Source organism: Garra rufa, chromosome 21, assembly GCF_049309525.1.
Source record: "Garra rufa chromosome 21, GarRuf1.0, whole genome shotgun sequence".
Lineage (NCBI taxonomy): Eukaryota > Metazoa > Chordata > Actinopteri > Cypriniformes > Cyprinidae > Garra > Garra rufa.
In genome coordinates, this window is record NC_133381.1 from 29,637,460 (window position 1) to 29,662,941 (window position 25,482).

Sequence of the window (25,482 nt, forward strand, 5' to 3'; positions counted from 1 at the left end):
GCCTGGTTTCTCCCAAGGTTTTTTTCTCCATTTCTGTCACCTGTGGAGTTTTGGTTCCTTGCGGCTGTCGCCTCTGGCTTGCTTAGTTGGGGACATTTTCCAGCGATATCGTATACTATTTGAACTGAACTGACGATGATATCACTGAATTCATTAATGAACTGCCTTTAACTGAAAATTGATTATCTACAATAATGCGTTACTTACACACTATTGTTCTGTTTAAATACTGTGCAGTTGCTTTGACACAATCTGTATTGTTACAAGCGCTGTATAAATAAAGGTGACTTGACTTGACTTGCTCACACTCAAATTGGGGACCATCTTCCTGTGAGGCAAAAGTGCTTCTGAATGAGGCACTGTCCAAAGTCTGCAGGGTGGTAGCTCTCCAGGAGCAGGTTTGGAGATTCCTGGGTTTTTAAGGACAACTTTGTGAATCACCTATTATGGGGAACCCAGAGCACCCAGTAGAAACTCATATTGACATGGGGAGAACATGCAAACTCCACACATAAAAGGTTTAGTTCACCCAAAAATTAAATTTATCCCATTATAAACTCACCCTCAAGCCATTCTAGGTGTATATGACTTCCTTCTTTCAGATGAATCCAATCTGAGTAAAATAAAAAAAACTGTTCTGGATTGTTCAAGCTTTATCAAGGCAATAGGCAGACGTTTCTCTTCAACTGGTCAAAAGAAGTCCAATAAAGTGCATCCATCCATAAAAAAGTGCCTCCAGGGGGTGAATAAAGGCCTCCTGTAGCAAATCGATGCATTTTTGTAGGAAAAATATTCATATTTAAAACGTAATTATCACTGTAATCTATAGCTTGCACTCACTGTTGTAGACATAAGCAGCTCGGGGCGGATGAAGTAGGACGTCGGGCGGGAAACTTTGCTCCTGTAAACAAAAATTGGTTTTCACGAGACTCACAGGCACATGCACAACGCCGACATCCTACATCGTCTGCCTAGAATGGCTTCCATGTACAACAGGTAGCCCAACCTTAAAGTGATTATTACGTTTTGAATATGGATATTTTTCTCACTAAAACATTCACTACAGGAGCCATGTGCCCTGCTGAAAAAAAAAACAGCATATGCTGGTTAGGTAGGTTTTGATGCTGATTAGTTAGGTTTTGATGCTGGTTTAAGATGGTCCTTAGCTGGTTTATGCTGGTCCTTTGCTGGTTTATGCTGGTCCTTTTGCTGGTTTATGCTGGTCCTTGAGCAACTTCAGTCCTGGAGGGCCACTGTCCTGCAGAGTTTAGCTCCATTTCTAATCAAACACACCTGAACAACTTAATCAATGTCTTCAAGATTACTAGATAGGCAGGAGTGTTTGATTAGGGTTGGAGCTAAAGACTGCATCCGAAAACCTAGACAGCTGACTTATTGCCTCACTGCGTTATCCAGCAGTGACTTCTGTGGCAGCGTTTGCATATGAAGGCAACTCACGAAACTAATTTCAGACATGCTTCTGTGGCAGTGTAATGGTTTCATGATCTACAACAAAATAGAATGAGCTTTGATGACAACTAAGCGAATATTTAATTACTATAATACTGGGCCTGCATTCATAAACCATCTTAAGGCTAAATGTAGCTCATAACCTGATGATTAAGGAGAAAATCTAAAAAAAATAATGGGCATGTCAATCCTGAATTTAGGACTCCTAGCACTGAATTTAGCACTGAAACTAGCTCCTAAATCTGTGAAACATTAGGAGTAGGTAGTGAAGAGGACTCCTAATAAGTCACTAAGACCAAATCACAAACTATCCTCACTGCTGAAAAAACAAAAACAAAAAACAGTACAAACCATTACAGAAATTCGAATGGTTCCACTACTAATACCATTACAAACAATCAACCTTTAAGCATTAAAAAATGGTTTCCTGTAGTGTGTTTTGGGACATGTTCGATTAAGATTTATTGGTTTTAACAAGCCAGCAATAGAAGGTGACCAATTACCAGTAGAGACCAACATGCACCAACAATTACCATTAAAACCAGTACAATTTCCATTATAACCAGTAAAGTCATTAAAAATTATGTGATGGTTTCTATTGTTTTTTTGTTTGTTTTAGTTTTTTTTTAGCAGGGCTAAACTGTCTGTCGCCGGCAATCTGCCTTGGATTGTAAACATTTTAGAAACACTGCATTTATTTGCACACATTTTTTGCAACATCTTTTTTGGTTTTGGAGATTATCCTAACTCCAAATTTTCCTTTGGTTATATCCTTTTTTTCATTAACAAGTTGGGCAAGAAGCTGTTCTTGTGTCCAGTTTGGTTTTCTTTTATGTTTGCATGTCTATCAACCATGATATTCTACTCTATTAATTAAAAGGCTGTTTATATACATATCCCCCTAATTGTTTACGAGACGCACACAAGTATGAGACTGACAATCTGCTGAACATATACTTGTTTAATTAGTGGCACTTAGCCTGAGAAAACTCTTAGCTAAAATCTTTTATTGCTATTTAGGAGATCTCTTAGTAGTATTTCTTTTTTCTTTATTTTTGAAACTACCTAATTTACTAGCCTAATTAATTATTACTATCAAAAATCCTGTTTCAGCTTGTCAACATTATGGTCTGGGATATGTGATCTTCTGCTTATTTTTAATACACGTATTGTGTTTGAGAGCAAGGCCAAACTTATTAAATAGTAATTTATTAATTTCTCAGATCTCATCATTGAATGTCAAATTACAGAGATTAACAGATACATGATACAATAAGGTTTTACAACATTTTTACAAGTGTGGTCACTTTGTCATTGCGATAAGCAAAATAAAAAGAAATAAAAAAGAACAGAAAGAAAGAAAAAAAATATAATAGCAATAATTTTTTTTGTAAAAATTCATGCAGTACCACTCAAATTATGAACCTTCCATAAACCATATCAGGCATCTTCCAAACCTCAGCTGTAAACTGAACAAGTAATTTTTAAAAAGTCAACAATAGTTATCTCTCTCAAAAATGTATCATTTTACATTTAAATATATAATTTATGGTAAACAGAGTGGCATCAATGCTAACAAAGTGTCTATGACATTGTAAATTATGATATCATAAAGTCAAGAGTGATATAAATGAGTCAAATGTTTTAAACATATTTAATATTTAATATATTAATATAGAACTTTCTATGAAGGTTAAAAATAAAGATAAAACTATTATTAAAAATAAAATAATAAAAATAAAGATAAAGATAAAACAATTTATTTTTCACAATGAGACCACTATTTAACAAAAAATAGTGTAAAAAATTGCCACAAGATATTCCTTTGTAAAACCCTCACTATCAAAGACACTACAGCAGTTCTTTCTGATATAAAAAAGACCATCCAACATTTGCTTTTGAAATATCAGCTTGATAGAACTGAACAGTAAGCAATATGACTATAACAATGAGTGTTTAGACAAATTATAGGTGACAAATTAATTTTCTTCATCAGTATGCTTAAGTCTTTTACTCAAAGAAACAGGAATCAAGAGAGCATGAAGGACAGTTAATGATGTTCTGCACAAACAGGTGTAAGGTTCTTATGTACACAACATTTTTTTCCAATGCTAATGCGAAATAGAAAACTAATGGAATGATTGATATTCAAGTAAAATGCCAAAATGTATTCTTACACAACCAGTGCTAAAGTTTCACACAGCATAAAGCCCTTCCACACGACTCGTCAACATTCCCTAATGCATTAAAGTCTGTAAGTAAAACGTCAAGTCCACAGCATCATGCTGGTCTTGTGTTGAGCGGAAGTCAAACTTTTTACTCTGATGCTCAGAGTTAAAACTATTTTAAAGCCATTTCCTCCTGGCATTTCAAAATGCAATTCATGGTTACCGAACAATTTGCAAGATGTATTATTATGTGGGTGGTTTAGGCGTACTAGATACATCAAGTACAGCACAAGGTCAAAGGCTGTTCCTTTCTAAAAAGAACATCATTTGATGTTTTGGTATGCTGATGCCCCAACCAAACTTCATAACTGACTTAATTAACAAAACTTCATTAGCTAACTAGCTTTCCCTGAAAGACCATGCTGGTTGATAACCTTCACTAGCTGAGATGTGCTGTTAAACCTCTTGGGATATTGTTGCATTCAGAGACATTAAACAAAAGCTTGAGCTTTGACCAGTTTTTGCAATGTATGAAAGCAACTGACAGGGCTTAAATTAATAAATGTTGTTTCACTGCTAATTTTAACTGTTTAAATCTGAGGTTTCTAAAACGAGTCCTGTGAAAGAGCCTTCACTAACCAATCTCTGACCAGTTTGCTACACGTTTCAGTTCCAATACCATAGCAAGTTCTCATCCCCAAAAGCCACCAAATCTCATCAGTTTCACACACACTAGCCATTAGTGTTTACTGTTATTCATTATGTCTGATGATAGATGAAAACTGCTGCATTTTAAAGCCAACCAAGTCCAAGAATGAACAAATGATACATAATGAATGGGGGCAGTTTGCTTTCTGAAGCACACCCATTAATAATTTACATGACCTCCAAATAATAAATTAACAAATGAATAAATAAACAAGCAGGCAAGCAAACATCAACAAACCCGTTTTATTTTTTTTTCTCCCCCATTATGGAAAAATATCACTGATATACTATAGTCTTTTTTTCACAGAATTAGTCCTTGTGAGGGCTTAATCAGTTTATTTTTGTCTCTCAGTTGTGGCTTTCAGAAACTCAACAATCTTGTTACTTTATCCAAATGACAATCATTCTATTTCAGTGACTGATGCTTAGAGAAAGTTTCTCAGAGTTTCCAGCGCAGAACCTTTCCAATGCCAGTCTCATGGCTGAAAAGCACAAAGATAAAGCACAAAGGGGCTTGGCAAAGGTGGACGTAGATGGACAGCACAGTGTTTTGCAAAGTGGGCACTGATAGAGAACGTGCACGGTTACAGCACAGTGGCATTGTGCCCTTCCATTTTCGGGAGTCTGGAGTCCTGCACTGTACCCATTGTGACCAAAAGCGGGCGGCTGTCCTCGGGGCCGCTGGCCCGAGCCAAAGAAATGGGCCTCTGCTGGCCAGGATGAGGTGGGGGAGGCTGGGGGCCCGGCATGGACTCCATAGGCAGGCCCTGCTCCTGGTAACCATACCCGATGTTCCCACATGGGAAGCGACGTAGTCTGTAGAGAGGAACTGGTGCTAGGGTGGCCGAATCCAGAAGTAAAGGGGCGGGTGGGGGAGGAGGGGGCAAAAGCGGTCGACACAGGCCTTGTTGTTGTTGCTGCTGCTGCTGTTGGCGTTGGAGCTGCTGTTGGTACTGCTGCTGTTTGTGCTGTTGCTGCAGGCCCAGAGCTTCAGCTACTGTCACAGTCCGGCCTGCTTGTTCCTGCCCTTCACCTGGGATCCGTGGTCCGCTTATCTGCCTTTGTGCCTGGGCCTGCTGTCTCTTCTGCTGCTGCTGTAGAAACCACGAGCCATAGGTGGGGTTCCACAAGTTGGTGGGCTTCCCATTACGATTCTCCTTCTCCGATGTGTGGGCCTGCATGAAGCCCAAATTCACATGGCCTCCATCCTGGGTGGTTAGGGGAGTTGCAGAGGAAGGTTTGGCAGCTGGTACAGGGGCAGTGACTACTGGGGGTTGGTGGTGGTGATGGGGGTGAGGCTGAGATTGGGGAGCAGGTGGAAGTTTGCTGTCAGAGGAGTTGCTGGCCATGAGAACAGCCTCCCCATCTCTCTTAGGCTGATCGGAGTGGGCAGCAGCTGAAGCATCCTCGGTGCCCTGAGGGGTTACAAGCAAGGAGGGAGCCGAAGGGTCTTCGGGACGCATGGGTACCCTCTCCTCTTCCTCAGGGATGGGACCGTACTCGACAGGCAAAGGCACATTCACCACATCTGGATCCTGGGGGAATTGAAAAGTCTGTTATTTACCCAAGCAGTCAAACTTTCCAGTCAAACTGTTGGTGAGAAGGACATAATAAATTTTATAAAACGTAAATACATTTAAAAGATAAGTATTGTACATTTGTTTGAAATACACAAAATAAATAAAAATAAATTAAATTAAATTAAATTAAATTAAATTCCAATAAGCCCAATTAAAAAAATTAACTAAGAAGATTAAATTGTGGCATAGAATGTTTAGTGCTGTATTCTGCATACTTTGGCAAATTCTCTGTGTACAGTATACATAATGCATATTGCATTGCTAAAAATTTGAAAATGCAGCTCCTAACAACCTACTGTTGCACAGCATGAATAGACAAGGTTTTAAGACGAAGTACCTGAAGACAATAGTCAATCCTCTCCAGAATAGTTGAGAAGTTTGGTCTGTCTTCTGGTTGATGCTGCCAACTCTGTGTCATAATCCGGTACCTATTTTACAAACAAAATAATATTTGTTTACTCTTCCTTTTCAGTTGTATCTTTACTAGATATCACTGTATTACCGTCTCATTTGAATGAATATAAGCTGTATCAATTTCAGAGATAAAATAAGCCTTTTTCAGTTTTGTTTCAATGAGCAGCTCTGCAAGATTGTCCCCAGGTTAGATTAGGAACTTAATTAAATCAAAACCCCAGAAGTTTGATTATTATTATTATTATTATTATTATTAGAGATTGAAATCATACAGCAGTGGAAAGGTTAATGAGGACTGAGAATCAAAATTGATATTCATTAGACAATGACAGAATTTTGACATGTAAGAATTGTTTACTGCTCGACAGTTTCTGTTATATAGAGTGTTGCATAAATATCGTGCATATTTAAATTGAAGAGTCCACTCACACTGGCCCGGGGCAGTTCTTAGGTGGGTCCATCCGGCCTCCGTTAGTAACAAACTCCAACACCTCTTGGTTACTGCGGCTGGGGTATGGCATATAGCCCAGTGAGAAGATCTCCCACAGCAGAACACCAAATGACCTAACAAAAAAAAAAAAAAAAACAAGTTAAAAGGAGGGAAAGTGATAGGTAGATGGAGATGAAAGCATAGTAATTATGGAAAGAATAGTATTAGAGTGTGAATAACAGTGGGGTTGCAATAGCATATGACAGAACTTGAAGAAAATGAGTCTTTTAAGCATATAATTATATTACAGCGCTCACCATGTATCTGTTTTTGAGGTAAAGATTCCCTCCATAAAGGCCTCAGGAGGCATCCATTTGACTGGCAGCATAGCACGGCCTCCTTTCCTGTAATAGCTGGCTCTGTGGAAAAACACATGGCCAGACAAGAAAAGAGACATAGTTATGAATGCCCACAGTATACAGTAGCAGAGTGGAGTGACTTATTAACTCCAGTCGCAGATCAGAGAGTGAAAAATCACTGGAAAATGAAAAGAGCAGAAATTATATAAAGACATGAAGGATAAACTCAGTCCATGTGTGACTTATTCAAGAATGGAAAGACGGCCATTTCTTCTAGCTGATTCATAGCCATGTTCTCTGAAGCCTTTACTTGATCATTGGTCACTAAATTGGCCACTAAATTAAAGACTGGGATTAATCTAAATCCACTGCAAATAAGGTTTATCTTACTTAGTATTTTTATTTAGTTTCTAGTCAATATATCAACAGATTCTTAAATTAATATGAATTTACTAGATAAACAAAAAGTCAATATATTTAATCTTGTTTTAAGCAAACTTCACTTATTTCCCCCCCTGGAAACAAGTAAAAATATCTTCCAGTGGGGTTAGTAAAATATTCTTAAAACAAGAGTGTTGTACTTACCCCACTGGTAGATCATTTTATTTATTTTAGCAAACTGCAGTTAATTTATTTATTTATTTTTTTTTACCCTGGTGAAGTGAAGTGAATATGTTTTGCTTATCTAGTAAATGCATCTTAAATTAAGATTTTTTTTTATATACTTTGATTAGAAACAAGACAAAAATATTAAGTAAGATAAGCCTTTTTTTTATTATTGCAGTAAGTAGGACACATTCATAGATGTACATCCTTGATGGTTCTGGAACAATAATCAGAGGGTTTAGGGTTAAACCTGGGTAAAGATGCAATTGCAGATGCAAATTTCAGTCAAACTTCACTATGCAGAGAATATTCATGACCTGAAAATCTTCTGCACTGTGCCTGTGATGATATATGCAAGATACTACATTTGAATGCAAGTAATTGTCATGTAAAAATACTGTAGTAGCAGTATATTCACATTTACATTATGCATTTGGCAGAACCGCCTATCCAAAGCAAGATATGTTGTATTCAAAGTGTGGAATTTAAAAATGACATAAATAGATACATCCTGTGTACAATTTTCGTGAGCTCAATCTTTCCTGAAGTACGTCTTAATTTAAGACTGTGCCTTGCAAATAACTTGTTTTAAATCTCTGTTACACTATTATAACACAGCTATTATTTATTATACTACACTTAGGTATTACAGCACATTTAAAAATTCTTTCATGAATTGAATTTACATTGTTCCAAACTTGTATGCATGACTTTCTTTTGTCTGTGGAACACAGAAGGAGATATTTCGAAAGATGTCTTAGTTTTTTCCATGCAATGAAAGTTAGAGTTATTCAGTGTTGTTTGGACCCCAATGTTCTTCTTTTGTGCTCCAGGTTTGTAAAGTGTGAGTTAAATGATGACTTTTTCTTTGTTTCTTTTTGGTTGAACTATCCCTTTAAGGGTTTTGTTGCAACTTGGCACATAATACACTGAGACTTGGGACTCTCTAACAACAACCTACTGTAAAAAACAACCCCAAACTATCTTGGCAGCTTCCCAGAACATCCTAATACTGTGTATGTGAATTCTACAAAGGCAAGCACCACATATTTTTCAAAAAAGTAAAAAATATAGCTTTACTGAATGCTGTATCTTTGAATGTTTTATCTGAAGACAGATTTTTCACATTTCTCATAATATGATCACTATGAGTCTAAAACCATTTTCTTCACCCAGAGCTGATGTTATCAAGATCTAGTTCCAATATCTGACCCTCTGCTGACAGCAGTGAAAAAGAAATAAAGTGAGAGAGAAAGAAAAAAGAGACAAATAGGTCTTATTTTCTGCCATCAGCTATCCTGAGGTTGCTAAAGCAATATTCTTTGGTGTGTATTATGCTGAACATTTATCACAAAAATAAAAAAACGAGAGACTGGGGTTGAAAAGATGTACTGGCCACTATCTCCTAAACAAAAGCATTTGCACTTATGTCAAAATTTGATGATGCTGGTCTTATCGAGCTCTGGTTCTACAGTCGTGGCCAAAAGTTTTGAGAATGACACAAATATTAGTTTTCACAAAGTTTGCTGCTCAACTGCTTTTAGATCTTTGTTTCAGTTGTTTCTGTCATGTACTGAAATATAATTACAATCACTTCATACGTTTCAAAGGCTTTTATTGACAATTACATGGCATTTATGCAAAGAGTCAGTATTTGCAGTGTTGGCCCTTCTTTTTCAGGACCTCTGCAATTCGACTGGGCATGCTCTCAATCAACTTCTGGGCCAAATCCTGACTGATAGCAACCCATTCTTTCATAATCACTTCTTGGAGTTTGTCAGAATTAGTGGGTTTTTGTTTGTCCACCCGCCTCTTGAGGACTGACCACAAGTTCTCAATGGGATTAAGATCTGGGGAGTTTCCAGGCCATGGACCCAAAATTTCAACGTTTTGGTCCCCGAGCCACTTAGTTATCACTTTTGCCTTATGGCACGGTGCTCCATCGTGCTGGAAAATGCATTGTTCTTCACCAAACTGTTGTTGGATTGTTGGAAGAAGTTGCTGTTGGAGGGTGTTTTGGTACCATTCTTTATTCATGGCTGTGTTTTTGGGCAAAATTGTGAGTGAGCCCACTCCCTTGCAACCCCACACATGAATGGTCTCAGGATGCTTTACTGTTGGCATGACACAGGACTGATGGTAGCACTCACCTTTTCTTCTCCGAACAAGCCTTTTTCCAGATGCCTCAAACAATCGGAAAGAGGCTTCATCGGAGAATATGACTTTGCCCCAGTCCTCAGCAGTCCATTCGCCATACTTTTTGCAGAAGATCAATCTGTCCCTGATATTTTTTATTTTTTTTGGAGAGAAGTGGCTTCTTTGCTGCCCTTCTTAACACCAGGCCATCTTCAAAAAAGTCTTCGCTTCACTGTGCTTGCAGATGCGCTCACACCTGCCTGCTGCCATTCCTGAGCAAGCTCTGCACCGGTGGCACTCCGATCCCGCAGCTGAATCCTCTTTAGGAGACGATCCTGGCGCTTGCTGGACTTTCTTGGACGCCCTGAAGCCTTCTTAACAATGCAGTGGAAAGTTTTTTTCGGCATTAAGTTAATTTTCATGGCAAAGAAGGACTATGCAATTCATCTGATCACTCTTCATAACATTCTGGAGTATATGCAAATTGCTATTATAAAAACTTAAGCAGCAACTTTTCCAATTTCCAATATTTATGTAATTCTCAAAACTTTTGGCCATGACTGTATATACAGTAATCTATCTTATGGTTTGCTGGGGTTGTGGCAGTGAGGCCTGTTTGACCTCCCTCAGGAAAAGACACCTCACATACCAATATTACACTCATGTTTCCACCAATCTCAGTCATGCGAATGGATCTCACATGCCAAGACTCAAGGGAAACCAACAATGAAATCCTTTGAAGTATGAAATCAAGAAGATCACAGAGAACCTTTGTATTGCTATGGACTATGTGGTCCCTGGTGGGATGGATTGCTGCCACAGGCAAGGAGATGGAGGAAGAAAGATGAGGCAGGGGAGGCAAAGTTTGGGATGGTGAAGTTCAGAAACTCAGTTTAAGACATCAAAATATCTTCACTATATTTGTATTTTGAATGTCAGTAAAAAAAAAAAAAAAAAAAAAATCTAAGTGCAACATGATTCCAATATTTTTAGTCCATTTTCATAAATTTTTCACATTAAAAGTAAACTTCCGTACACCAGCATATGGTTGTTGACATAAATCTGTAAACATTTCTTTGTCCTACATGAAAGTGTTGTTAGAAAAAGCTGAAGTTTAATTTGATTTTTTTGTTGAACCAAATGTCAAAATTGTCCTATGGTGTGATTGTCTTAAGCATGGTTCAATAAATTAAAAAGAAAGCATAAAAATGTAAATAAACACCTTCATTTTTTAATCTATATATTTCAGAAAGTGTAGGAACTTGGTACATTTTGTCTCTGAAAACCATGTCCTCTGGTGTGACACGAATTCCAGAAAAAAAACTTTTAGTTGAAGGACCCAATTCATGGTCATGTTACTGACATGTGCACATGGTAAATTTTTGTCTCAAAATTGTTCAATTATTTCACTTTTTTTGTTCAATTAAACCACTACAAAAGTGTTTTGTTATGTTTGGTGTGACACCCCTAAATTATATATTTTTAATTAAAAACTTTATGTTAAACTACATAATCATGAAAAATTATGTAAATGTGTCTTGCAAACCGCTAATGACAGGTCAGCTCGAAATATCAAAGTCATTAATTGACACAAAAGGCTGAAATGTCCTATGGTGTGACAGAAAATCCTCCGATGTGATGTCCTCTGGTATGACATTTTTTGTGTCAGTACAGGCCAGGTCTCTTTAAGAAGCATTTTAAATAATTAAATAAGATTTGTTTAACTCCTTTTTATTCTTCTTTGATCATTTTCAGCGTTCTTAAATGCAACAAGTCCATTAATAAACAATGTTCTGATGTTTTTGCAGAAAACTTGTACTGTTATAAAGTGTCGTGAAGAGTTTCAGTAACATACTGATTGAAATAGACTGAATTTTGTTGATGAAAATTTTGTTTTGTTAAAAAAAAAAATGTTGATATTGTTTATCAAATTTAAACTTTCTCTTTTGACGTTCAAAATTAAATGGAATACTTTAATAGCTACAATTTCTGTCCTTTGTGTGACATAATGTCCTATGGTGTGACACACATAAAAGAACCACAGATTTGTTTTTATCTCAAAATATGTCAACAAAACAGTTGAGTATTGCAATAGGGGAGACTACTTTAACTAAACTATCACTCATCTTAAAATGGTACAATTTTCAGCAGTTTTGAATGGGTGACAGCAAAGTTTATCTTGTTGTCAAAGTTTGTCTTAAAAAAAAAAAAAAAAAAAAAAAATATATATATATATATATATATATATATATATATATAATTTCATATTAAATAAATAACACTATATAAAAAGAAGTGTCTGACCATGGAGATAAATCTCTCTCATGCTATGTGTATATTATTAAGAGTTTTTTTTTTTTTTTTGCTATGTCACACCATAGGACAAATTTATGGTACAGTTAAGTAAAAATGTAAGAAAAGAAAAAAAAAACAATGAAAGAATTGAGTTAGTGAGCCTTTATCAGACTTTTCACTACAAACATATATGCATTTCTTCTTCAAATCTTTTTTTTTGTCTTTTACAAAAAAAATCCCCCCAAAAAATAATTAAATATTTCAGCATTTTTTCTGGCAATTTGTCAACTACCTATATATAGAGTAGATGACTTAAAAACCAACAAGGTATAAAGGACACAAAACTCTAATTTTAAATCATGTGGTTTTTAGTGAAGACTTATAATTAGTCTGATTTAGGATCAAAGTGTTTTAGGGAATTTACAGGAAGCTCTTCTATTTAAAATCAGCAAGACAGAACAGAATGCATCTCCATATCAATTTAGTGCTCAAAACTCTACAATGAATTATGCACAAAAACAGGAACATTGCTCACAACAAACAGTAACGGTCTTAGAATTTATTGTTAAATGTGTTGGATTGAATACACAAGCAGTGTTTTGATGGCTTATTCTTAAGAACTTATTACCTTATAGGACCAGTTTAGAGATACAGCTTGTCAGAAAGTTTTAGCATGCTAACATTCTAACAGTTTGCTGTCAACATCTCAAATCTTGTTTAAAGCACTATGCTAAAAAAGATTAAAGCTAAAGAAACTAGTCAACTTCACTAATTGGTTGTTGGGAGACTAGTCAGCCATTCTGACCTATCCCTAGTGATAATGAAAAGCTGTCAAAAAAATGTAAGTAACCTCTAAGAGTTAACTTTGTCCATTAACATTGACCACATCTCAGCATCCTCAATCCTCGGAAGATGAGATGAAAAATTCACGCAAACTTCCACTGTAATTCTGCCCATCCCCAATCGCATTTTCCTCACAGTTCTGAACTCCTGTGCTGTCTGCAGAGCTCAGCAGGAAAATGCAAGAAAAATCTACATCGGCAATTAGAGCGCACTTTTATGGCAACGCTCCGGAGGGAGTAAAACAAGGCTCCATCTTTTCCCTTTAGACTTTCTCTGGCTAATAATACCCTTCTTTCACCAGCTAAGTGAGCCATTTTCAGACACACATTCCAGTAGCGGTTGAGAGGCAGTCAAGCTCACAACTCCTTTCACTTTGTCACAGCAGTGCAGCCATCTCATCTGATAAATAATGTCAAAGGACGATTCACTCTAGTGTCAAACTGTGAATCTCTCTAAAGACAGTCTATAGCTTATGAAAACATGGAGAATGTTGATTGTAATACAACACCACATGACTTCACTATCCATTAAGATAAACTCTTAATTGATTGATTGATTGATTGAATCTCAGTGGTATAGTCCACTTTAGACTGTTTGGCAAGGTAAGATTTCATTGTTGTTGACCTAAAATGGACTTGACAGTCGCTGTGCTTTTTTGCATTATGAAAAAAAAGCAGCTGTGACATTTTGATAATAGCTCTCTTCGTGCACCTTCCACAGAACAAAAAGTTGAGCGACACTTCACTTTAAAGCAAATGATCCATGCATGAGCTTCATGTAATTGGCTAAGTTCAGAATATTAGCCTACAGCTAAATACACACTCCACAGTATATAGGGTGAATATGGATAAAGAGGGACAAATTATAAAGTGGGACAGTTAAGCTTGAATATGAATTTAACTTTAAAACATTTAACCATTTTGCAACCATCATCAGGAAAACCAATGGTAGGGAAAATTATCGTTTTAAAAAGATTTACCTCAGATTTAAAGGTTCACTTAATATGTTACATAGCATTTTTAATGGTGTAAAGTTTAGAAAGTGCTTTAAAAAATCAAGTGCAGGCTTATTTAAAAGGATAAATGAAAGGACTTTACCATTATTCTGGGCTTTGATCAGAAGAGGGCTTTTAATGTTGACAATATAATAATTCACATTTTGCATAATTCAGCAAGTTATCATCACTGAAATAAGTCCAGTTATTTTCCATTTCATGAATTCAGAACATTTAGATACTTCACTAAATACAATGACGTTCAAAGGTTTGAGATCAGTAAGATCTGTAATAAAAATTGTATTTTTATTTTTAAAGAAGTCTCTTCTCATATGCTCATCAAGGCTGCATTTATGTGATCAGATTCATAGATAGAAACTCTAATACTGTAATATTGTGAAATATTATTACAATTTATGCAAAGCTGAATTTTCATCAGCCATTACTCCAGTCTTCAGTGTCACTCGATCCTTCAGAAATCATTCTAATATGCTGATTTATTATCAATGTGGCGCTTTATTTTTTTCGGAACTTGTGATACTTTTTTAAATGATTCTTTGATGAATAATAAGTTAAAAGAACAGCATTTATTCAAAAAATAATTTATAATAATCCCAAACTTTTGAATGTTAGTGTATGTACTGTATATACATATTATGAGTGTTTTGGTAGTATGTTATATCTAAAGTAGCCATGCTTTATTCTTGAGAGTGAGCGCGCAAGAGAAGGTTTGATCAGTGTTAACTCACAGATAAACCTCAGTATAAATAATAAGGAAATAGAAATATACCCTTAGAATTAGCTGAGCACTTACTAAATAAGTTTGCTTGGCTCTTACCTTAAAATAAGAAATATGTTGATAATAAAAGCTCGCAAATTGGTTTTCAGAATGAGATACGCTTTCATCTTCTCTAAACTAAAATATTGTGGAGGAAAAACACAGCCACTAAACAGTCTTTCATATTTTATAGCCAACTGAATATTGAATATAAACATGGATGCAAAATGGAACTGCCATATCTAATTTCTGTGGACCGGTGTTTGCATGTTTGATTTGACTTGATTTTATTTTACTTACAATTTTGTGTTACTGTCAGGAGGATTTTAAAGTTAATTATGAAATTGTGATGCCATACAGAAATATGTACAGTAGCTTACCTGTAGATGTCTCTGGCCATGCCGAAGTCACCAATCTTGGCCACCCTTCCTGGACCTTTGCAAGTCAGAAGACAATTCCTGGCAGCAATATCTCTGTAAAAAGAAAAGAAAAAGAATGCTTATTGTATCAAATTCAGCAGACAGGCACATTTACCTTCAATATTGTTTCTAATTGAAATAAAATAATAAAAAAGATCCAGTTTTTTGTCTTGTGTTGTTTTTGCTGTTTCTTGTTTCTCCTGTAATAGTTATTGTTGTTTCACCCATGGATTTTTATCTTAATGTTTGTGAAATGTATTAAAAAAAGCTGCATATAGATTGCTCTCTCCTTGTTTTTTCCTCACCTGCCAGGATACATATTTTATGCTAAAAAATATTTTCAGTTACTTAAGCTTTGCCAGCTTAAAATATTTAGCATTGTTCAGCAACAATGTTATGATCTGAAATTGCTTCCAGTCTTGTTACTGTAAATAACCTTCTTGAAAATGCAGGCACATTACCAAATTGGAAAACTAATTAACTAAATAAATCTATAATAATTCTAGTCATAAATGTCCAATTATGCATATTGTCTAATTACTGATGTCCACTTTAGGTGTTAACACATCACTGTGAGATGCTGTCCAAGCATATTTAGAACATGCAAAATGAATGACACCCTATCTACACTGCTAGTGATGCAACGAAGATAGAATGTTCCAATTATAAACAACCTGTCAACGCTGAAGGTGTTTGAAACCACAGTTGCTGCTGGGAACATTCTAGCGTCAATTGCCTATAGACAGACTCTTGTCAAACTCTAAGACTGATGATACACGGGCAACTTTTTGAGCAATTTTGTCTCATCCTGTGTCTCACCTGGTTGCCCATTAACGGCAAAACTGCTCAAAAAGTTGCCCTGTGTATCATCAGCCTAAGATGATTAAGTCAACAACACACATTAATTAACAGTTCTTTCTTTCTTATGTATCCAACTTCCCCATGATTTCTCATGATTTTCCTTTTATAGTGCCTATGTATTAATTCAAACTCATTTGGATGAATGTTTTAGAATTGCATACTATAATTAACCAAGATCACATACAGTTGCAATCGAAATTATTCAACCCCCTTGACCTACAAGACATTTTGCTGCAGAGAACAAAATTTTGTGAAAACAATTCAACAAAGGCATCAGTACACTAGTAGAGAAAGTTTATTCATACATATTTGAGTAATTTTAAGAATGTAAGTTGATGACTAATGAAAGAAAATTAAATTGGCTCTAAATGTTCATGTTCAAAATTATTCAACCCCCAAAAGTAAAATCTGGTGCAGAATCTTTTATTCTTTAAAAATAGCAATAAACACTGCCTGGAAGTGTTTAGAAGCTTCTGTCACCTCTCTACTGCAATCTTGGCCCTTTCGTCGCATAAAAAAAGCTTTTAGACCACTGATAATATTTAGTTTCACATTGCTACTGCTTTCTTCAAATTCAACTAAATATTTTCAATGAGAATTAAATCTGGAGACTGAACAGGCCACTCAAGAACATTAAATCACTGATCCCTGAACCAAGAAGTAGAAGATTTGGATGTGTACTTTGGGATGATTGTCCTGCAGGAAAGTCCATTGATCATCAGCTTCAGTTTTTTGCACCACAGGCATCACAATTCTTGCCAAAATGGCTTGATACTTCAAAGAATCCAGGTTGTCCTTCATACAGTCATGTTTTCCACTTCCTGCTAAAGTAAAACAACCCCATAACAGGACTGATCCACCTCAATGTTTGACGATGGAGATGGTGTTCTTCTGCTTACAAGTTTTGCCTTTTTTTTGCACCAGTCATACTGCTGATACATGGGTCCAAAAAGTTCCAGTTTGGTCACATCACTCCAAAAAACATTCTTTCAGAACTCCACAGGTCCATCCAGATGAATTTTAGGATGTTCAAGTTGGTCTTTTTGTTCTTCTTGGCCAATAGTGGTATTCGGCAAGATGCCTCAACATGAAGGCCATACTTGTCTTGTGTTCATCTTATACTCTGCATTGAAATGTTTTTCCTCCTTTCGTTGGGTCATCTTGCAAGTATTTGGCTGTACCTTGCAGGTTTTTCTCAGTTGCTCTGATCAAACATTTTATGATATTGTGCTTTTTTGTTCAACACCCTCAAAGGTTTTCTGGTACAACACACTTTAACTAAAGAATAATGCTGCCAGCTGTGTCTCTAGGAACTTTTAAATGTCTTGGAAATCTTCATACAGCCTTAGACTTTATAATATAATAAAACAATTTCTTCTCTATAGCTTTTGTGAGAGCTCTGTTGACTTGACCATATTTGCTACTCAACTTCAGCACATGCATGGACTAACTGTATGTATGTGTAACAGCACAAGCTCATTCTGTTTTTTAATAGTGTTTCTAAAGGCTTTATTGTGTTTTAAGACAATTTTGTTCCCCACTATAAAAATAACTGACTAGAAAACAGCAATGTTGAACAGGGGTTGAATAATTATGACATAGTTGTGTTATTAAAAAATCCTATAACTCAAAAACATTACATTATATATTGACATGATCACTTTTAATACACCAGTAATCTGTTATAGATGCAATTTTCATAAAGTCCTGGATCTTCATAAAAGCTTGTATTTGTAAAGTACTGCAGTCACTGGGGGGTTGAATAATTTTGATTGCAATTGTAGGTAGTATGCTTGGTATGAACTACAAATTTAATTACCTGTTTGTGTATTTACATTACCGTTTGCTAACTCTGTTACATATTGATATTATAAGAATCTTGGAGGTTTTTCTCTTAACACCCAATCCGATTTCGTACTGTATATAGAAGTTTTTTTTTTCTGAATGTGGAAGTCACGCCTGACTCTAAACCTGAAGAAAGCCTTGCATTTACGGTCTCCAGTGATTCTAGTCAAAGTAGCGTATATTCCGAGCTGTTAATCTAATGTTAAACTTATTAAAATATTTTTAAAAAGCTTATGAATCTATAGCACCATCACTTTGCAATGTCGCAATGACTGTCATTTGTCAGTGCCTTACTCCTCAAAGTTTAATGAGTGTGTAAATGACACGACGTTAGCTACATTAAAAACATATTGATGCTATTTAAAAGGGTTCCTATGGAGACCGGAACAGAAGAGCATCCGATCTGATGTTAGAATTGTTAATGTTTACTCAGGAAAAAGGTCTATACAAATCAACAAATAAGACAAAGGATCAGAAACTTAGTCCAATAGTATAATTCCTTATTCACTCTGGTACTTTCAACAAACAATATCTAACACAGTATAGATAGATTCTAGAGAGTTCTGGATTCTGAAGTCTAGGAGAAGTTGGTGAAGATGATGCTGAGCTAGACGTCTTCAAAGAACTATTGCTTCAAAGAAAGCTGCTCTAGGCTGCTGCCTTGTCTTTGCATTCATCAGAAACCTCCTGCATTGAACCGTCTCATCAACAAAACTTCAGCTCTCTTCAGAACACTCTTTTAAACAGGCAAGATGTGCAAGTATCAAACTTTGTCTCATTAATTGAGACACCAAGTATTATCTACCCCATTTTTACAAAAGTGTGTTTGAATTAAGAAACTGATGCTTCCTTCAGGCTGTACATCTGCTGAATATCACATCCTGCTATAACTTCTTGCTTTTGTTCTTTACTATTTTTCAGATTCCTATATCAGACTCTCTCTCGGTCTCACTCTGTGTACTTGGTATTTTCTACACTATGAGGACCAAATGTCCCCAGAAGGATAGCAACACCAGTAAACGTTGACCTTGCACTGACATTTTTTTGGTCCCCATGAGGAAAACAGCTTATAAATCATACAAAAATCTTTTTTTTTTTGTTTTTTGAAACTAACATTTTCTCTGAGGGGTAGGTTTAGGTGTATGATTATGGTAATGGGCTAGAAATCACAGTTTGTACAGTATAAAAAACATTTCATCTATGAAATGTCCCCATAAAACATGGAAACAAAACGTGTGTGTGTGTGTGTGTGTGTGTGTGTGTGTGTGTGTGTGTGTGTAAAAAGTAGTTTTAAAGTGGTTAATTAAGTCTTGTTTGTATCACACTTGAGGTTGTATGTTGTTCTGGTCATAACTGAAGTCTCTAATCATCAAAATAGTTTTATTGATTGTAATTAATTAATAGTTTTTTTTCCCGTTTTTTGGCTAGTTTGCTGCAATATTGTGGCATACACTCTTAAAAATAAAGGTACTACACGACGCCATAGGAGAACCTTTCTTGTCTAAATGGTTCCATAAAGAACCTTTAACATCTGAAGAACCTTTCTGTTTCACAAAAGGTTCTTTGTGGCGAAAGAAGGTTCCTCAGATTATAAAAAGGTAAGAAAGAGATGGTTCTTTAAAGAACCTTTGACAGAACGGTTCTTTTTGGAACCAAAAATGGTTCTTCTATGGCATTGCTGTGAAGAACCTTTTAAAGCACCTTTATTTTTAAGAGTGTAGTTATGAAGACAGTAAAAAGTTTTGATCTACAAGACTATTCTTGTTTCTTTTTGAAGGTCATGTCATGAAAGTCATGTTTCCAATTACTTGTACTCTTTGAAGGCATTTGGTGTTGCACACCCAATATCTGACAGCAATGGATTACACCTTTTATGCTAAATAAATCCTCAGAAAGGGTAAAACGATCAATCCCTCTGGGTTTTGACCAAAAAGTTGAAGCTGAACACGAAGGCCCAGATACATTTTAACTCGGCTGTGTGAGGAACTTCGGCAGGAAACCGCAGATGGGTAAGTGTCTCAGCGTCCCTGTTCTATACCTGGATTGATGACCAGACTGCTCATGTAGCATAAATGAGCTCTAAGTGGACTCATTTTTCATGCCATTCTGGAAGAGAGTGTCAAAAGGAAATAGAAGTCCCACTGCAGGTATGAGAGGGAGGCAGAACTCCTGAACGGAGTGAGGAGCGCTGAATTTGTGCTGACTTCAGAAAAAAAGCAGATCATCCATCTGTTGTTAAATTGATCTGTAATGTGTATAGGTGTGTTGGGTTGTCGGTAATTATACCTGTGGATGAACTGGTTCTCTTCTAAGTACTGGCAGCCGCGGGCGATGTCTCTGGCGATGTTGAGAAGATCTACCATGGTTAGACTTGAAGGATGTTCCTGGTAAACATTACATAATGTCAAAATGATTGGTATTCCCTTGTGAACAAGAAGCACACTTTCACAAAGTTTTGAAATTAATACTTATTAATATACTTAAATAATATAAATAAAATAATATACTTAAGTGCAAACAGAATGTATTGCACGTTATTTACAATGAAATAAACATTTTTTTAAATACACAAATTGTTGAACTTAAAGGAACACTCCACTTTTTTTGGAAATAGGCTCATTCTCCAACTCCCCCCGAGTTAATAAGTTGAGTTTTACCGTTTTGAAATCCATTCAGCCGTTCTCCTGTTCTGGCGATATCACTTTTAGCATAGCTTAGCATAGATCATTGAATCCTATTAGACCAATAGCATCACGTTCAAAAATGACCAACGAGTTTCGATATTTGTCCTATTTAAAACTCGACTCTTCTGTAGTTATATCGTGTACTAAGACCGGTGGAAATGCAAAGCTTCAATTTTCTAGGCTGATAAGATTAGGAACTACACTCCCATTCCGGCGTAATAGTCAAGGAAGTTTGCTGCCGTAATAAGGCTGAAGCAGGAGCAGTAATACCACGCAGCACATGTGCAAATGCTAAACTAGCTGGGAACTCATTTCTGATAATACTCCGCCTGCTTCGGCCATATTACGGCAGCAAACTTCCTTGACTATTACGCCGGAATGGAAGTGTAGTTCCTAATCTTATCAGCCTAGAAACTCGCAGCTTTGCATTTCCACCGGTCTTAGTACACGATATAACTACAGAAGAGTCAAGTTTTAAATACAACAAATATGGAAACTCGTTGGACATTTTTGAACGCGATGCTACTGGTCTAATAGGATTCAATGATCTATGCTAAGCTATGCTAAAAGTGGTATCGCCAGAACAGGAGAACGGCTGAATGGATTTCAAAACGGTAAAAATCAACTTATTAACTCGGGGGGAGTTGGAGAATGAGCCTATTTCCAAAAAAAGTGGAGTGTTCCTTTAAGTCCTATTTTAAATTGATCCACTTAAGTATGTATTTGTATTTTTAATTTGTAATTTTGTAATAAGTCTATAGTCTTTGAAATACCATTAATGCCATTGCTATTGAAACGTATGTATTTAAAAAATTTAGTGACACATTTCTAATGCTTAAGTTGCAATTTAGTACATTAAGATTAGGGCTGGGTATTGTGACCAATTTGGCAATTCGATTCGATTCTTATTTTTATGGTTTCGATTCGATTCGATTTCGATTCGATTCGATATCGATTAGCTATCAATATTTCATTCAAAATGTTAGTTTTGCAGACATGGGATCCATATTTTGATATAAATGCTGGTAACTGGAACTCTCCTACTTAAGTTTATTACTGAAATACACATCTACATTAATAATAGGGTGCACACAGTTGTTTATTTTAAACAACTTTTATTTTAAATGAACACTGTAACGAAGTCATAAATATGTGCATCCATTGTACACCATGTAAACAAACTGCAAAATGCACATTACTGTAAAAAATAAAAAGACTGTAAATGTGCAACAGTGAAATCTATTAAGAACTTCAAACATGTTTAAGAAATAAAACATTTTTCTAAATTCAAAACGTTCAAAACAGGCCCATCATAAAGCCCTTGTCTGCGTATACAAAACATTCTAACTGTCCATAAAACTAACAGTTCTTAACTACAGCCTAATAATTTTTGATCACCAGATTTTTCTGCAAAAAAAGCAGCTGATCAACATGTTCTGATCTGATCTAAGGCAGCTCCTTTGCGCTGTGATTAGATCACCAGCGGTTGAGAAAACTCTCTCAGCAGGAACACTAGTGACACCTTCAGGACGAGAGGTGAATATTCATATCCTCTTACGTGAAGCACGTGCATTAAGAATCGATTCGGGGATTTCCCGAATCGATATTGTTGCGTTAAACTGAAGATCGATTAAAATCGGAGAATCGATATTTTTTACCCAGCCCTAATTAAGATATATTAACCAAGTGACACACTACAGTTAAAATTATTATCAAGTACTTTACATGTGCTTTAGTATGTTAGTCAACACATCAGAATAAGTTTACTTCTTTATAGCCTGAGAAAGAATTATTAAAATATGATTTAAAATGTACTTCAAATGTAAAACTTTTATTTTGACATCAATACAAAGTAAACTTTACTTAGGAGTACACTTTCATGTTTGTTTCTTAACTCACCTAAGTACACTTAAGTAGCCTTTTATTTTTTTTAATATGATATTATCTGCAAGTACAGTAATTTTATTATTATTTTTATTACAACAAAAACAAATACACAATCTAAAGGCAAAGTCACAAACTAATGAAAAATGACTTAATGAGGTTTACGCAATACAAGACACTGCACATTCTTTGACTCTGTGTATGTGTTCTTACTAGTCTTGGTCTAGTTTCTCTCAGGAAGCTTTTGAGATCCCCTCCGGCCATCAATTCCAGCAGAATGAAGCGAGGCAGAGCTTGCAGACTCACCCCGATACACCGCACAATGTTTTGGTGACTAAATTTACTGTCAGAGGAATAGAACAAGAAATGTGGAATTTTTGCTGTATGTCCTCGTAAATCAGCTTATGGAAGGATGTACCTTGTGTTTTTTATTTTTACCTGATTATGAGAGCTTCCATTAGAAAGTCCAGTTCATCCTGCTCAGAGCACACCTCAGGAAGAGTCTAATAAAATAATATTTTAATAATCAAATCAATGCACACCAATAAATCCTATTTGTGAGCTTCCATAACTTGTGACACAAAATGCATTAAATTATATATTACAGCATGACTGTTCATATATTTGCAGACCTTACCTTTACAGCCACCTGCATCGGGCTGGGCTCCCCTGGTATCCCAACGGCTAGTCCTTCATAGACCTCTCCAAATGCCCCATGCCCCAAACCTCTACAAACAAAACATACAATAAGAGTATTGTTAATAATTGAATTACTCTATATATTCACATACTTCATCAACTGTATGAAGACCCTCCACAGTTAAACAACATGCTAGCACTTAACACTTCATCAGCCTAATTTTTGAGAATTAGTGATGCTCCTAACCTGGTGAGGGAGATGTTACGCCGCGGCACTTCCTTCAGGTCGTTGATGGAGGCGGTCTTCCCACCAAAGCAGTAGTTGGGATTGTAGTCGGTCATGATGGTAGAGGCTCTCAGTTTGCTCAGCTTACAGTCGGGACTCTGTAGCTCAAGCTGGATAGACTGGAGCTCAGTGTGTTTACGTCTGTACACTGGACAACAATCAACACAGCATAATATTTTTACTAATAGTTTGCTACAAAACTGTTTGCATAATGAGACTGTTGACACTGCCAATGTGACATTCAAATTCTGGAAATGAACTATCAAACTGCTGTACAATTACCAGTGTTTTTTGCTTGAGGCCCTTTTGGACAAACTAAATTGGACACTAATTCTATTTGTGTTGTCATTGGTTTTATTTCAAAATCAGATTTAATTTAAAAAAACTATTTTCTCTGCAATTTCAATCATTTTAGTTAACTATAACAACCTTGGCGCCAACATTTTATTGCAAATTTATGGATAAAGTACATGAGAAAAAAAAAAAAGTTTTTACAAACAGGCATGCAAGTCCAAGTTTGGTGGGCTTGACCCAGGCAGTAAACACATTAGTGCAGCGTGTGGAAGTGATTTATTCATAAAGTGGTAATCGACAAGGCTTGTCAGAGCCCAGTTAGCAGCCCATTTATCACACATCTATTCGATTTATCACTCTGAGACTGCTACTACGGTGTAGATGGACAGATGATGTGTTAGGTGTCATGGTGCAGTATGTGTGTGTGTGAACCTGTAGTTCAAACAAGATGCCAAACACAAGACATAAATCCTCATTTTGAATCTTCACAGCTTGTGTGGCATGTGTGCAGCTGAACCATTATTTTGTTTCTTTAAAAGTGCATTCAATAGTTTTTCCTCATAAAAAATTCACTTTTTAAAAGTATGTTATAAATTATACAAACCAGGGTTTGTCTACAAAATGTTGTTTTCGTAGTAGGACAGCACTCATTCACCTGATAATTATTTTCGCAAACATAGTTTAGCATTTCCTAGTATTACTAAAGTCTTTTTAAGACAAGTCATGTCACTCGGCGGCCATCTTTGAAACGCCTATCGGGCATCAAAGTGCAGCTCCTATCTCTTTGAATGGGGAAACATCAAATTCTCCAAAACTGTTCGCCAAACTTACGATTAAATTTCATATTTGAAATCTCCAAAGAAATCCAACAAGAACTGCCTCATAAATATAGTTCCTTGTGCTTGAATAGCGTTAAAAAAACGCTTATTTTTCCGGCTAGATGAGCCAGTGTGCATGCGCAGTACTGCACGCACGTCTTAAGAGTGCCCGCTGTTTCTATAGCATCCGGGACTTCTAACGGCAGATGCAGTGACGCGCTGACTTTACTGATCAACGATTGGCTCTTTCACTAAGAAGGCGGAGCTTCGTGGCCATGATGGCCGTTTCATTGTTCCCCATTCAAAACTACACGAGTGACATGTCTTTGGTATTCTATAGTCTTTGGTATTACTTAAAGTTAGACACTTTTGGTCATGAAATAAGGTACATTTTACAATTTCTACAATGGCATCAATAAATATCGCTTTGGCATAAAGCTACACTACCTAAGACTTGTAATGTTTTTTAAAGACATTACTCTTATGCTCATCAAGACTGCATTTATTTGATCAAAAATACAGAAAAAAACAATAATGCTGCAAAATGTTAATACAATATAAAATAATGGTTTCTATTTTAATATACAATTTTTTTTTTTTTTTTTCCCCTGTGATGCATAGCTGAATTTTCATCAGCCATTACTCCGGTCTTTAGTGTCACATGATGCTTCAGAAATCATTCTAATATGCCGATTTATTATTAGAATGACCTATTATTAATATTAATATTATTTTGGCAACAGTTGTGCTACCAAATATATTTTTTCAGGATTCTTTGATGGATAAAAAGTTAAAAAGAACAGCATTTATTCAAAATATAAATATTTTCTAATAATATAAGTCTTTGCTATCAATTTAACATGTCCTTGTTGAATAAAAGTATTCATTTCATTAAAAAAAAGAAAGAATAAAAATTTACTGACCCCAAACTTTTAAACAGTAGCGTATATTGTTAGGAAATATTTCTATTT

General features: G+C 35.9%; 1 protein-coding gene across 1 annotated transcript in view; it reads right to left on the reverse strand.

Annotated features, from left to right (window-relative positions):
* Positions 1 to 2,663: 2,663 nt before the first annotated feature.
* LOC141295483 (ALK tyrosine kinase receptor) overlaps positions 2,664 to 25,482 on the reverse strand; it is a 35,917-nt gene continuing 13,098 nt past the window's right edge. The window contains exons 8-17 of the mRNA XM_073826702.1: positions 23,361 to 23,547; positions 23,112 to 23,202; positions 22,913 to 22,977; positions 22,688 to 22,817; positions 20,193 to 20,290; positions 15,162 to 15,254; positions 7,088 to 7,189; positions 6,770 to 6,904; positions 6,264 to 6,354; positions 2,664 to 5,881 (exon numbers count right to left, since the gene is read on the reverse strand). Coding sequence (XP_073682803.1) covers positions 4,931 to 5,881; positions 6,264 to 6,354; positions 6,770 to 6,904; positions 7,088 to 7,189; positions 15,162 to 15,254; positions 20,193 to 20,290; positions 22,688 to 22,817; positions 22,913 to 22,977; positions 23,112 to 23,202; positions 23,361 to 23,547 — 1,943 coding nt within the window. The 3' untranslated portion in view covers positions 2,664 to 4,930. The remainder of the gene's footprint in view (positions 5,882 to 6,263; positions 6,355 to 6,769; positions 6,905 to 7,087; positions 7,190 to 15,161; positions 15,255 to 20,192; positions 20,291 to 22,687; positions 22,818 to 22,912; positions 22,978 to 23,111; positions 23,203 to 23,360; positions 23,548 to 25,482) is intronic.